The 14,372-nt window shown below is 58.1% G+C and overlaps 2 protein-coding genes across 2 annotated transcripts in view; one reads left to right on the top strand and one right to left on the bottom strand.

The window, feature by feature from the left end:
- The window catches only part of LOC120510640 (transferrin receptor protein 2-like), a gene marked incomplete at its 5' end in the record, with an annotated part of 6,911 nt that extends 1,161 nt beyond the window's left edge, over positions 1 to 5,750 (top strand). The window contains 9 exons of the mRNA XM_039726638.1: positions 310 to 633; positions 1,741 to 1,817; positions 1,977 to 2,061; positions 3,223 to 3,339; positions 3,390 to 3,476; positions 3,557 to 3,661; positions 4,148 to 4,292; positions 4,407 to 4,623; positions 5,609 to 5,750. Of these exons, the coding sequence (XP_039582572.1) occupies positions 310 to 633; positions 1,741 to 1,817; positions 1,977 to 2,061; positions 3,223 to 3,339; positions 3,390 to 3,476; positions 3,557 to 3,661; positions 4,148 to 4,292; positions 4,407 to 4,623; positions 5,609 to 5,750 (1,299 nt within the window). The remainder of the gene's footprint in view (positions 1 to 309; positions 634 to 1,740; positions 1,818 to 1,976; positions 2,062 to 3,222; positions 3,340 to 3,389; positions 3,477 to 3,556; positions 3,662 to 4,147; positions 4,293 to 4,406; positions 4,624 to 5,608) is intronic.
- A 719-nt stretch (positions 5,751 to 6,469) lies between these two features.
- LOC120510641 (ephrin type-B receptor 4-like) lies at positions 6,470 to 13,917 on the bottom strand (the record flags this gene model as incomplete). Its single annotated transcript, XM_039726639.1, has 8 exons — positions 6,470 to 6,539; positions 6,741 to 6,889; positions 8,813 to 8,962; positions 9,583 to 9,654; positions 10,625 to 10,771; positions 11,657 to 11,904; positions 12,912 to 13,025; positions 13,779 to 13,917. Coding segments are annotated over 8 exons (1,089 nt in total), but the record flags the coding sequence as incomplete, so codon positions are not given.
- Positions 13,918 to 14,372: the final 455 nt, after the last annotated feature.

Here is a 14,372-nt window from a genome sequence, read left to right as displayed (position 1 = left end):
TCAAGGTGTCCCCAAGGTGGTGGGGAAAGGGGAAAGGGGGAAAGGGGGCGGGGCTAAACCTGGGTGTGGCCCTGTGGGCGTGGCCAGGTTTGGGGAGGGTTGGGGGCGTGGTCAAGATGGGAGGGGCGTGGTCAGAGGATGGGGATAATGAGAAGGGGAGGGGCGTGGCTAAATTGGGTGTGGTCAGAGTGGGCGTGGCCATGGGAGGGGTTACAGGAGGGCGGGGCAATGGGGATAATGAGGATGGGGGCGTGGCTAAATTGGGTGTGGTCAATATGGGAGGGGCGTGGCCACTGTGGGTGCGGTCAGAATGTGGGCGTGGCCATGCCAGAGGAGGGCGGGGCAATGGGAATAAAGAGCATAGTGGGCGTGGCTAAATCGGGTGTGGTCGGGGGGTGTGGCCAATGCAGGGGTTTGGTGGGCGGGGCAACAAACGGGCGTGGCCAATCGGGAGGGGCGGTGCCTGGAGGGGGCGTGGCCTCGCTGACCCGGCCCCGCCCAGACTGTTACATCATCGTGGGCGCCCAACGCGATTCGCTGGGCCCGGGGGCGGCGGCCTCGGCCCTGGGCACCGCCCTCCTGCTGGAGCTCGCCCGCTTCTTCGCCGCCATTGGCCGGGAGGGTGAGGGCGGGGCCGGGGGCGGGGCCACGGGTTTGGGGCGGGAATCGGGGAATTTGGGGTAAAAATTGGGGATTTTGGGGTTGGAATTGGGGAATTTGGGGCTGGAATTGGGGAATTTGGGGTAAAAATTGGGGAATTTGGGGATGGAATTGGGGATTTTGGGGTAAAAATTGGGGAATTTGGGGTTGGAATTTGGGGAATTTGGGGTTAAAATTGGGGAATTTGGGGTAAAAATTGGAGATTTTGGGGTTGGAATTGGGGATTTTGGGGTAAAAATTGGGGAATTTGGGGTTGGAATTTGGGGAATTTGGGGTTAAAATTGGGGAATTTGGGGTAAAAATTGGAGATTTTGGGGTTGGAATTGGGGATTTTGGGGTAAAAATTGGGGAATTTGGGGTTGGAATTTGGGGAATTTGGGGTTAAAATTGGGGAATTTGGGGTAAAAATTGGAGATTTTGGGGTTGGAATTGGGGATTTTGGGGTAAAAATTGGGGAATTTGGGGTTGGAATTTGGGGAATTTGGGGTTAAAATTGGGGAATTTGGGGTAAAAATTGGAGATTTTGGGGTTGGAATTGGGGATTTTGGGGTAAAAATTGGGGAATTTGGGGCTGGAATTTGGGGAATTTGGGGTGGAAATTGAAAAATTTGTGTCTAAAATTGAGGAAATTTGGGGTTGAAATTTGGGGAATTCGGGGTTGGAATTTGGGGAATTTGGGGTGGAAATTGAAAAATTTGTGTCTAAAATTGAGGAAATTTGGGTTGAAATTGGAGAATTTGGGGCAGGAATTGAGGAAATTTGGGGTTAAAATCGGGGAATTCGGGGTTGAAATTTGGGGAATTTCGGGCTGGAATTCGATAATTTGGGGCTGGAATTTGAGAATTCGGGGTTGGAATTTGGGGCCGGGATTGAGGAAATCGGGGAATTTGGGGTTAAAATTGAAAAGTTTTGGGTTGGAATTTGGGAATTTGGGGCTGGAATTGAAAAGTTTGGGTCTGAAATCGGGGAATTTGGGGTTTGGGGGCGCCCCAAGTTTAGGGGAGGGGTCTCCGGAGCGTGGGGGGGGGGAGGGGCCGCCCCTCCCCCACCCCCACGTCACCCACGACCCCTCCCCAAAAGGTGGAGAGCCCCAACGAGGGCGGCCGGAGCCTCCTGGAGCAGCTGAGGCGGCCGGGGCGGCGCTGGGAGAGCGACGTGTGAGCCTGGGGACCCTCGGGGACACCTCGGGGACCCTCGGGGACACCTCGGGGACACCCTCGGGGACCCTCGGGGACACCTCGGGGACACCTCGGGGACACCTCGGGGACACCTCGGGGTGACCCCGGGTGCCACCCACCCCCCCTGTGCCCCCCCAGGATCCGCCCCCTGGACCCCCAGGGCGGCGCCTTCCCCTTCGCGGCGGCCGCGGGGGTCCCGGCGCTGGAGCTGGCCTTCGAGGAGGTGGGCACGGGGCCACCAGGGGCCACCAGGGGTCACCAGGGGCCACCAGGGGCCACCAGGTGTCACCAGGGGTCACCAGGGGTCACCAAGTGTCACCAAGGGGTCAGCAAGGGGTCCCTGAGTGTCCCTGAGTGTCTCCAAGTGTCCCCAGGTGTTCCCGAGTGTCCCTGAGTGTTCTCAGGTGTCCCCAAAGTGTCCCCAGGGTGTCCCCAAAGTGTCCCCAAGGTGTCCCCAAGGTGTCCCCAAGGTGTCACCAGGGTGTCCCTGAGTGTCCCCAAGTGTCCTCAGGTATCCCTAAGTGTCTCCAAGTGTCCTTGAGTGTCCGCAATGTCCCTGAAGTGTCCCCAGGGTGTCACCAAGGTGTCACCAAAGGGTCACCAAATGTCACCAAAGTGTCCCTGAGTGTCTCCAAGTGTCCTCAGGTGGTCCCAGGTGTCCCCAGGGTGTCTCCAGGTCCCTGAGTGTCCCTGAGTGTCTCCAAGTGCCCTCAGGTGTCCCCAAAGTGTCCCCAGGGTGTCCCCAAGGTGTCACCAGGGTGTCACCAAGGTGTCCCCAAGGTGTTCTCAGGTGGTCCTGGGTGTCCCCAGTGTCCCCAGGGTGTCCCCAAGGTGTCACCAAGGTGTCCCTGAGTGTCTTCAAGGTGTCCCCAAGGTGTTCTCAGGTGGTCCTGGGTGTCCCCAGTGTCCCCAGGGTGTCCCCGAATGTCCCCAAAGCGTTCCCGAGTGTCCCCAAGGTGTCCCCAAGTGTCCCCAGGTGTCCCCAGGCGTTCCCACACCGCCCCTGTGTCCCGGCTGTCCCCATGTCCGTACCGTGTCCCTGTGTCACCCTGTGTGCGTCCCTGTGTCACTCTGTGTCACCCTGTGTCCCCCTGTGTCCCCCTGTGTGTGTCCCTGTGTCACTCTGTGTCACCCTGTGTGTGTCCCTGTGTCACTCTGTGTCACCCTCTGTGTGTCCCTGTGTGTCCCTGTGTCACTCTTTGTCCCTGTGTCACTCTGTGTCACTCTGTGTCACCCTGTGTGTGTCCCTGTGTCACCCTCTGTGTGTCCCTGTGTGTCCCTGTGTCACTCAGTGTCACCGTGTGTCACTCTGTGTCCCCTCCATGTCCCCTGTGTGTCCCTGTGTCACTCTGTGTGTCCCTCTGTGTGCCCTGTGTCCCCCCAGGCCGGTGGCGGGTCCTACGCGGCCCTGGGGACACGCGAGGACACGTTTTCGCGGCTGGGGACGCGGCTGCGGGGCCGGCTGCCCGCGGTGACGCGCGCCGTGTCCCTGTGTCACTGTGTGTGTCCCTGTGTCACCCTGTGTCACCGTGTGTCCCTGTGTCCCCTCAGGCCGGTGGCAGTCCCTACGCGGCCCTGGGGACACGCGAGGACACGTTTTCCCGTTTGGGGACGCGGCTGCGGGGCCGGCTGCCTGCGGTGACGCGCGCCGTGTCCCTGTGTCACTGTGTGTGTCCCTGTGTCACCCTGTGTCACCGTGTGTCCCTGTGTCCCCTCAGGCCGGTGGCAGTCCCTACGCGGCCCTGGGGACACGCGAGGACACGTTTTCCCGTTTGGGGACGCGGCTGCGGGGCCGGCTGACCAGTATAGACCAGTGTGGACCAGTGTGGTGCTGGGAGGGGGACTGGGGGGACACTTCTGGTCAGACCAGTTCATTCCAATATAACCCAGTATATCCCAGTATACCCCAGTCCCTCCCAGTATAACCAATCCCAGTATAACCACTGCTCCCAGTGCTCCCAGTATAACCAGTATAACCAGTATAACCTGTGCAGGCGCGGGGGCTGTGGCTGCAGTGCCTGTCCCCGGCCCGCAGCGGCGTGGTGCGCGCTGCAGTGCCCCCAGGGCTTCCAGTATAACCAGTATGGTGTCCCCAGGCCCGCGGGCTGTGGCTGCAGTGCCTGTCCCCGGCCCGCAGCGGCGTGGTGCGCGCTGCAGTGCCCCCAGGGCTTCCAGTATAACCAGTATGGTGTCCCCAGGCCCGCGGGCTGTGGCTGCAGTGCCTGTCCCCGGCCCGCAGCGGCGTGGTGCGCGCTGCAGTGCCCCCAGGGCTTCCAGTATAACCAGTATAACCAGTATGGTGTCCCCAGGCGCGGGGGCTGTGGCTGCAGTGCCTCTCCTCGGCCCGCGGCGGCGTGGTGCGCGCGGCGGCCGCGCTGCGCCGGGACATGGCCGGGGCCGACAGCGGCAACGAGCGCCTGAACCGCGGCTTCAACGCGCGCCTCATGGCCGTGAGTGTCACCTGTGTCACCTGTGTCACCTGAGCGTCACCTGTGTCACCCGTGTCACCTGAGTGTCACCTGAGTGTCACCCGTGTGTCACCTGTGTCACCTGTGTCACCTGGCACAGGGACCCTGGGGACCCCGGGGACAGCGGCGGGGGACAGCGCCCGGCTGCGGCTGGCGCTGCTGGCCTGGACCCTGCGCGGCACGGCCGGGGCGCTGGCCGGGGACAGCGGGGACATCGGGGGCGGCCTCGGGGACGGCGGGGACTGCGGGGACCTCGGGGACGGCGGGGGCGGCCTCGGGGACATCGGGGACAGCGGGGACATTGGGGGCATCCTCGGGTACCTCGGGGACATCGGGGACAAACACAGGGCAGGTGGGGACAGCTGGGGTGGCCTTGGGGACATCGGGGAACTCGGGGACCTCGGGGACCTCAGGGGTGGCCTTGGGGACCTTGGGGACATCGGGGGTGGCCTTGGGGACAGCTGGGACAGGGAGGACACCTGGGGCCACGGGGACAGCTGGGAGGGGGGTGGCCCTGGGGACAGGAAAAGGGACCCTATCGGGGGCGGCCTCGGGGACGGCGGGGACTGCGGGGACCTCGGGGACGGCGGGGGCGGCCTCGGGGACATCGGGGACATCGGGGACAGCGGGGACAAACACAGGGCAGGTGGGGACAAGTGGGGTGGCCTTGGGGACATTGGGGACCTCGGGGACATCAGGGGTGGCCTTGGGGACATCAGGGGCCCTGGGGACCTCGGGGACATCGGGGAACTCGGGGACCTTGGGGACCTCGGGGGTGGCCTTGGGGACCTTGGGGACATCGGGGGTGGCCTTGGGGACAGCTGGGACAGGGAGGACACCTGGGGCCACGGGGACAGCTGGGAGGGGGGTGGCCCTGGGGACAGGAAAAGGGACCCTGGGGACACCAGGGGGGATCTTGGGGACATCTGAGGGGATTTTGGGGACAGGAAAGGGGATTTTGGGGACCCTGGGGACACTCGGGGCGGGGGTGGCCCCTGGTGACCCCTGGGGGACTTTGGGGACACGGGGACGGGGGAGGGGGAGTGGCCTTGGGGACAGCCCCGCCCCCTCGTTTGCATCGGCCGCGTTTATTGGCTGTGAGCGGAATGGGGGACAATAAAAGCAGCGGGGCCACGCCCACTGTGACCACGCCCACCGTGACCACGCCCGTGTTGGCCATGCCCACTCGGGTCTGACCACTCCCACTGGTGGCCACGCCCACTCAGGCTCCACCCCCGAGATCACCCCATGCAGGCCCCGCCCACTGGGTGGTTGGTGGGCGGAGCCTTATTGTCCTGGCAGCCATGTTGGATCGGCGGCCATGTTGGAATGGCAGCCATGTTGGATCAGCAGCCATGTTGGAATGGCGGCCATGTTGGATCGGCAGCCATGTTGGAATGGCGGCCATGTTGGAATGGCGGCCATGTTGGATTGGCGGCCATGATGGATCGGCAGCCATGATGGATTGGAAGCCATGATGGATTGGAAGCCATATGTCCTGGCAGCCATGTTGGATTGGCGGCCATATTGTCCTGGTGGCCATATTGGAATGGCGGCCATGTTGTCCTGGTGGCCATATTGGAATGGCGGCCATATTACCCCGCCCACTGGGTGGTTGGTGGGCGGAGCCTTATTGTCCTGGCAGCCATGTTGGATCGGCGGCCATGTTGGAATGGCAGCCATGTTGGATCAGCAGCCATGTTGGAATGGCGGCCATGTTGGATCGGCAGCCATGTTGGAATGGCGGCCATGTTGGATCGGCAGCCATGTTGGAATGGCGGCCATGTTGGATCGGCAGCCATGTTGGAATGGCGGCCATGTTGGATCGGCAGCCATGTTGGAATGGCGGCCATGTTGGAATGGCGGCCATGTTGGATTGGCGGCCATGATGGATCGGCAGCCATGATGGATTGGAAGCCATATGTCCTGGCAGCCATGTTGGATTGGCGGCCATATTGTCCTGGTGGCCATATTGAATGGGCAGCCATGTTGTCCTGGTGGCCATATTGGAATGGCGGCCATATTGGAATTGCAGCGATATTGTCCTGGCAGCCATGTTGGAATGGCAGCCATGTTGGAATGGCAGCCATATTGTCCCGGCAGCCATCTTGCTCCCCCATCCATCAGTGTTTTTTAGCGGCGGCCATCTTGCCGTGGGCGGGGTCAGCACCGGGGGTCCCCTTTGGGGGGGCTCTGCCGCCCGGGCAGCGTCACCCCCATGTGCAGCAGGTCCCTGGGGAGGGGCGCGGGGGTCACCGTGGGGTCACCGCGGGGTCACCGCGGGGTCACCACGGGGTCACCACGGGGTCACCGTGTGCCCCCCAGTGCCCTCCAGTGTCATCCCAGTATCACCCCAATGCCCTCCCAGTGCCCCCAGTGTCCCCCAACCCCCATTCCCAGTGCCCCCAGTGCCCTCCAGCCCTCCCAGTATGACCCCAGTGCCCCGAGGGCGCGCAGCAGCTGCGGGAAGCTGGGCCGGGCGCTGCGCTCGCGCTGCCAGCACTGCAGCATCAGCGCGTGCAGCGGCGCCGGGCAGCGCGGCGGCGCCGGCAGCCGGTACTCCTGCTCGATCGCGTCGATCACCTGCGGATCAATAGTATTGATCACATTGATTAGATGGGTAACGGTCCTGCTCGATCGCATTGGTCACCTGAGAGATCAATAATATCGGTAATATCGGTGATATTGGTAACATTGAGAGCATTGGTAATGGTCCTGCTCGATCGCGTCGATCACCTGGGGTATCGATAATATTGATCGTATTGATTAGATTGATTAGATGGGTAATGGTCCTGCTCGATCGTGTCGATCACCTGCGGATTGATCACATTGATCACATTGATTAGATTGGTAACGGTCCTGCTTGATCGCATTGGTCACCTGGGGTATCGATAATATTGATTGTATTGATTAGATTGATTAGACTGGTAATGGTCCTGCTCGATCGCATGATCACCTGGGGATCAATAGTATTGATCACATTGATTGGATTGATTAGATTGGTAATGGTCCTGCTCGATCGCATTGATCACCTGCGCATCAATAGTATTGATCACATTGATTAGATTGATTAGATTGGTAATGGTCCTGCTCGATCGCATTGATCACCTGCGGATCAATAGCATTGATCAGATTGATTAGATTGATTGCATTGGTAACATGGGTTATGGTCCTGCTCGATCGCGTCGATCAGCTGGGGTATTGATCACATTGATTAGATTGATTAGATTGATTAGATTGGTAATGGTCCTGCTCGATCGCGTTGATCACCTGGGATATCAATAATATGGGTTATATTGGTGATATTGGTAACAGTGACAGCATTGATAACATGGGTTATACTCCTGCTCGATCGCGTCGATCACCTGGGGTATTGATCACATTGATTGCATTGATTAGATTGGAAATATTGATCATATTGATCGTATTGGAAACATTGATTACATTGATAGCATTGGTAATGGTCCTGCTCAATCGCGTCGATCACCTGGGGATTGATTATATATTGGAAATATTGGTTACATTGAGAGCATTGGTAATGGTCCTGCTCGATCGCGTCGATCACCGGGGGTATTGATCATATTGATCGTATTGGAAACATTGATTACATTGATAGCATTGGTAATGGTCCTGCTCAATCGCGTCGATCACCTGGGGATTGATTATATATTGGAAATATTGGTTACATTGAGAGCATTGGTAATGGTCCTGCTCGATCGCGTCGATCACCCGCGGATCAATAGTATTGACCGTATTGGTGATATTGGAAACAGTTATTTCATTGATAACGTGGGTAATGGTCCTGCTCGATGGCATCGATCACCTGGGATATTGATCATATTGATAATATTGGCAATCTGGGGGATTTGCGGTTCCTGGTGGGTTTTTTGGGGTTTTTTGGGGTCCCGGATTTGGGGTGACTCACGTCCTGGTTGGACATGTCCCACCTCCTCATGAACCCAGGTTTTTTGGGCCGATTTGGGGTTTTTTGGTGAATTTGGGGTTTTTGTTGGGTTTTTTGGGTTTTTGGGGTTTTTGGGGTGCCGGATTTGGGGTGACTCACGTCCTGGTTGGACATGTCCCAGTAGGGCCGCGCCTCCTCATGAACCCGGCACGTTTGGGCCGATTTGGGGTTTTTTTGGGTTTTTTGGGTTTTTGGGGTTTTTGGGGTGCCGGATTTGGGGTGACTCACGTCCTGGTTGGACATGTCCCAGTAGGGCCGCACCTCCTCATGAACCCGGGGTTTTTGGGCCGATTTGGGGTTTTTTTGGGTTTTGGGTTTTTTGGTGGGGTTTTTTTGGGGTTTTCTTTGGGGTTTTTTTGGGTTTTTTGGGTTTTTGGGGTCCCGGATTTGGGGTGACTCATGTCCTGGTTGGACATGTCCCAGTAGCGCCGCACCTCCTCATGAACCCGGGTTTTTTGGGCCGATTTGGGGGTTTTTTGTGAATTTGGGGTTTTTGTTGGGTTTTTTGGGGTTTTTGGGGTCCCGGATTTGGGGTGACTCATGTCCTGGTTGGACATGTCCCAGTAGGGCCGCTCGCCGAAGCTCAGCACCTCCCACATGACGATGCCGTAGCTCCAGGCGTCGCTGGCCGAGGTGAAGGTGCGGAAGGCGATGGCCTCGGGCGCCGTCCAGCGGATCGGGATCTTCCCGCCCTGCCCGGGGGCCCGGGGGGTCAGGGGGACCCCGAAACGCCCCGGGAAACCTCAAAAGCACCTGGGAAACCCCCCAAAATCCCCCAGGAAACCCCAAAACACCCCGGGAAAGCTCAAAAGCAACTGGGAAATCCCAGAACACCTGGGAAACCCCCCAAAATCCCACAGGAAATCCCAAAATCCGGCCCAGGATACCCCCAAAACACCCAGGAAACCTCAAAACCACCCAGGAAATCTCAAATCCTCTGGGAAACCCCAGAATCCTCCAGGAAACGCCCAAAATCACACAGGAAATCCCAATACCCACCTGGGAAACCCCAAAATCCCTCAGGAAACCTTAAAACCACCCGGGAAACCCCAAAACACCCCAAACCCCGCCCAGGAAACCCCAAATTTCCATCTGGGAAACCTCAAAACCACCTGAGAAATCCCAAATCCTCTAGGAAACCCCGAAAATCCCCCAGTAAACCCCAAAACCTCCCAGGAAACCCCCAAAATCCCCCAGGAAACCCCAAAAAACCCGCCTGGGAAACACCAATGCCCACCTGGGAAATCCCAAATCCCGCCGGAACCCCCCAAATCCCGCCGGAACGCCCCAGCCCCGCTCCCGGGGGTCTCACCAGGGAGCTGGTGTAGGTGGGGTCGTTGTCCCTGTCCCCGTCCAGCGCCCGCGACAGCCCGAAGTCGGACACCTGGCCCCAAAACCCAGCGGAATGACCCCAAAAATCCAACAGGACCCCAAAATCCAACAGGACCCCAAAACCCAGCAGAATGACCCCAAAAATCCAACAGAACCCCAAAATCCAACAGAATGATCCCAAAATCCAACAGAATGACCCCAAAAATGCAACAGAATCATCCCAAAAATGCAACAGAACCCCAAAATCCAATGGAATGACCCCAAAAATCCAACAGGACCCCAAAATCCAAGAGAATCCCCCCAAAATGCAACAGAACCCCCAAAATCCAACAGAATCATCCCAAAAACCACCGGAATCCCCCCAAAATCCAACAGAATAATCCCAAAAACCCAACGGGATCCCCGAAAACCCAACAAAATTCCCCAAAACCCAACAAAATGCTCCAAACCCCCCGGAATGCCCCCAAAACCCAACCGAATCCCCCCAAAATCCAACAGAATTCCCCAAAACCACCAAAATCACCCCAAATCCCCCCAAAACCTGCTGAGGTCCCACCTTGCAGATGAGGTGCGCGTCCACCAGGATGTTGTGTGCCCCAAAACCCCCCGAAATCACCCCATAAACCAAATAGAATCCTCCAAAACCCGCTAAAATCCCCCAAAACCATCAGAATCACCCCAAAACCCCCCGAAATCACCCCAAAACCCCCAAAACCACCAGAATCACCCCAAAACCCCCTGAAATCACCCCAAACCCACCGGGGTCCCACCTTGCAGACAAGGTGCGCGTCCACCAGGATGTTGTGCACCCCAAAACCTCCCAGAATCACCCCAAAACCACCAGAATCACCCCAAAACCCGCTAAAATCCCCTGAAATCACCCCAAAACCCCCCGAAACCCCCCCAAAGGTGCCCACCTTGCAGACGAGGTGCACGTCCACCAGGATGTTGTGCACCCCAAAACCTCCCAGAATCACCCCAAAACCCCCAAAACCCCCCGAAACCCCCCCAAAGGTGCCCACCTTGCAGACGAGGTGCGCGTCCACCAGGATGTTGCGCGCGGCCAGGTCGCGGTGCACGAAGCCGGCCTCGGCCAGGTAGCGCATGCCGGCGGCGATGCCGCGCAGCATGGCCACCAGCTGCAGCGGGGACAGCGTCCCCTCGCGGCCCTGGGGTCACACGGGGTCACGGGGAGGTCACACCGGGGTCACACGGGGTCACACGGGGTCACACAGGGGTCACGGGGGGACAAAGGGGACGGGGGGGTCACGTCCTCGCGTCCCCGTGGCCTGGGGAAGGTGTGGAGTGACCGATGTCCCCAAAATGTCCCCAAAGTCCCCAAATCCCCTCAATGTCCCAAATGTCCCCAAATCCCCTCGATGTCCGTCCACCAGGATGTTGCGCGCGGCCAGGTCGCGGTGCACGAAGCCGGCCTCGGCCAGGTAGCGCATGCCGGCGGCGATGCCGCGCAGCATGGCCACCAGCTGCAGCGGGGACAGCGTCCCCTCGCGGCCCTGGGGTCACACGGGGTCACACAGGGGTCACGGGGGGACAAAGGGGACGGGGGGGTCACGTCCTCGCGTCCCCGTGGCCTGGGGAAGGTGTGGAGTGACCGATGTCCCCAAAATGTCCCCGATCCCCCAAAATGTCCCCAAATCCCCTCAATGTCCCAAATGTCCCCAAATCCCCTCGATGTCCCCAATCCCCCCAATGTCCCCAATGTCCCCTCAATGTCCCCAATCCTCTCGATGTCCCCAAATCCCCTCGGTGTCCCCAACGACCCAAATGTCCCCAATCCTCCCAATCTTCCCAATGTCCCCAATGTCCCCTCAATGTCCCCAATGTCCCCTCAATGTCCCCAATGTCCCCTCAATGTCCCCAATGTCCCCTCAATGTCCCCAATGTCCCCTCAATGTCCCCAATGTCCCCTCAATGTCCCCAATGTCCCCTCAATGTCCCCAATGTCCCCAATCCCCTCGATGTCCCCAATCCCCCCAATGTCCCCAATCCCCCCATTGTCCCCAACGCCCCCAATGTCCCCTCGGTGTCCCCACCCTGAGGAAGGCGTCGAGCGCGCCGTGCTCCAGGAACTCGGTGACGATCATGGCGGGCGAGCCGGCGCTGACGACGCCGCGCAGCCGCAGCACGTTGGGGTGCAGGAACTGCGCCATGCGCGCGGCCTCGCGCAGGAACTCGCGCCGCTGCCGCTCGCCCGCGCCGCCCTTGAGCGTCTTGACGGCCACCTCGGCCTCGGGCTGGCCCGGCAGCGCCAGCCGCCCGCGCCACACCTCGCCGAACTCGCCTGGCGGCGGGAAATGCACCCGGAATTACCCAAAATCCTGATAAATGCACTCAAAAATACACAAAGTGTGGATAAATGCACCTAAAGTATGGATAAATACACCCAAAACCCACCCACACCTCGCCAAACTCGCCTGGCGACGGGAAATGTGAATAAATGCACCCGGAATTACCCAAAATACCCAAAAATCTGGGTAAATGCACTCAAAAATACCCCAAATGTGGATAAACGCACCTAAAGTATGGATAAATACACCCAAAACCCACCCACACCTCGCCAAACTCGCCTGGCGACGGGAAATGTGAATAAATGCACCCGGAATTACCCAAAATACCCAAAAATCTGGGTAAATGCACTCAAAAATACACAAAATGTGGATAAACGCACCTAAAATATGGATAAATGCACCCAAAATGTGGATAAATGCACCCAAAAATATCCACACCTCGCCGAACTCGCCTGGCGATGGGAAATGCGGAGAAATCCACCCGGAATTACCCAAAATACCCAAAAATCTGGGTTAATGCACTCAAAAATACCCAAAATGTGGATAAACGCACTCAAAATGTGGATAAAGGCACCCAAAATCCAGATAAACCCAACCAAAAACCCACCCACACCTCGCCGAACTCGCCTGGGGGCGAAATCCAGAGAAATGCACCCGGAATTACCCAAAATGTGGATAAATGCACCCAAAACATGGATTCATCCACCCAAAAAGTACCCGCACCTTGCCGAGCTCACCTGGGCCAGGTGAGACCCCCCAAAATGCCCCGAATGCCCCCAAACCGCGGCCCCAGCTGTGTCCAGGTGTGTCCCAGGTGTGTCCCCAGGTGTCTCAGGTGTCCCCAGGTGTGTCTCAGGTGTGTGCCAGGTGTGTCCCCAATGCCCCCAGGTGTCTCAGGTGTGTCCCAGGTGTATCTATGATGTCCCCAGGTGTGCCTAGGTGTGTCTCAGGTGTGCCCAGGTGTGTCCCAGGTGTGTGTGTGATGTCCCCAAGGTCTCACCTGCCCCGATGACCTCGCAGATGGTGACACAGGTGACGTCGATCTCCTGGGCCAGGTCCCTCAGCGCCACCTCGGGCTCCTCGTAGGTCAGGGGGTCGATGTAGAACGCGCCACCTGCGGGGACACCTGGGGTCACCTGGGGTCACCCGGGGTCACACCTGGGGTCACCTGGGGTCACCCGGGGTCACACCTGGGGTCACCTGGGGTCATTTGGGGTCACACCTGGGGTCACCCCTGGGGTCACCTGGGGTCACCTGGGGTCACACCTGGGGTCACCTGGGGACATTTTTGGGGCCATTTTTAGGGACATTTTGGGACATTTTTCAGGCCATTTTTGGAGATATTTGGGGACTTTTTGGGGACATTTTAGGGACATTTGGGGAGATTTTTAGGGACATTTTTGGGGACATTTTAGGGACATTTTGGGACATTTTTGGGGCCGGTTTTGGGGCCATTTGGGGACATTTTTAGGGTCATTTTCAGGGACATTTTTGAGCCATTTTTGGGGATATTTGGGGACATTTTTGGACATTTTTGAGGACATTCTTAGGGCCATTTTTAGGGACATTTGGGGACATTTCGGGGGACATTTTTGGGGATATTTTTGAAGACATTTGGGGACATTTTTGGGGCCATTTCTGGGAACATTTTTGGGGACATTTTTGGGACAATTTTGAGGACGTTTTTGGGGACAGTTTTGGGGCCGTTTTTAAGGATATTTGGGGCCATTTCTGGGGACATTTTTAGGGATATTTAGGGCCCTTTTTGGGGACATTTGGGGACATTTTTGGGGCCATTTAGGGCCCTTTTTGGGGCCATTTAGGGCCCTTTTGGGGCGATTTTGGGGCCGTTTTGGGGTGCCCTTACCGCGCCCCCCGGGGTCTCGTTGCCGTTTCTCCGCCCGGAGCCGCCAGCGCCTGCGGGGACAGGGGGGGATGGAGACCCCGGGGCCCCAAAATCCACCCAAAACACCCCAAAATCCACCCAAAACACCCCAAAATCCACTCAAAACATCCAAAACCAGACCAAAATCCACCCCAAACCCCCCCGGGGACCCCAAAATCCACCCAAAACACCCCAAAATCCACCCAAAACACCCCAAAATCCACCCAAAACATCCAAAACCAGACCAAAATCCGCCCCAAACCCCCCCGGGGACCCCAAAATCCACCCAAAACACCACGAAATCCACTCAAAACACCCCAAAATCCACCCCAGGGACCCCAAAATCCACCCCCAAAATACCCCAAAATCCACTCAAAACACCCCAAAACACCCCAAAACATCCCAAAACACCCCCCGGGGACCCCAGACATCCCAAAATCCAACCAAAAATCCACCCCAAAACCCCACAAATCCCCTCAAATCTCTCCCAAATCCCGCAAATTCCCCTCAGACCTCCCAAATTCCCCCCACTTCCCCCAATTGCCCCCCAAATCCCCCTCAAATCCCCCAAAATCC

Source organism: Passer montanus, unplaced genomic scaffold (assembly GCF_014805655.1).
Source record: "Passer montanus isolate IOZ18808 unplaced genomic scaffold, ASM1480565v1 scaffold593, whole genome shotgun sequence".
Classification (NCBI taxonomy): Eukaryota; Metazoa; Chordata; class Aves; order Passeriformes; family Passeridae; genus Passer; species Passer montanus.
The sequence above is the reverse complement of the archived record's forward strand: the minus strand, read 5'-3'. Positions and strand labels throughout refer to the sequence as shown.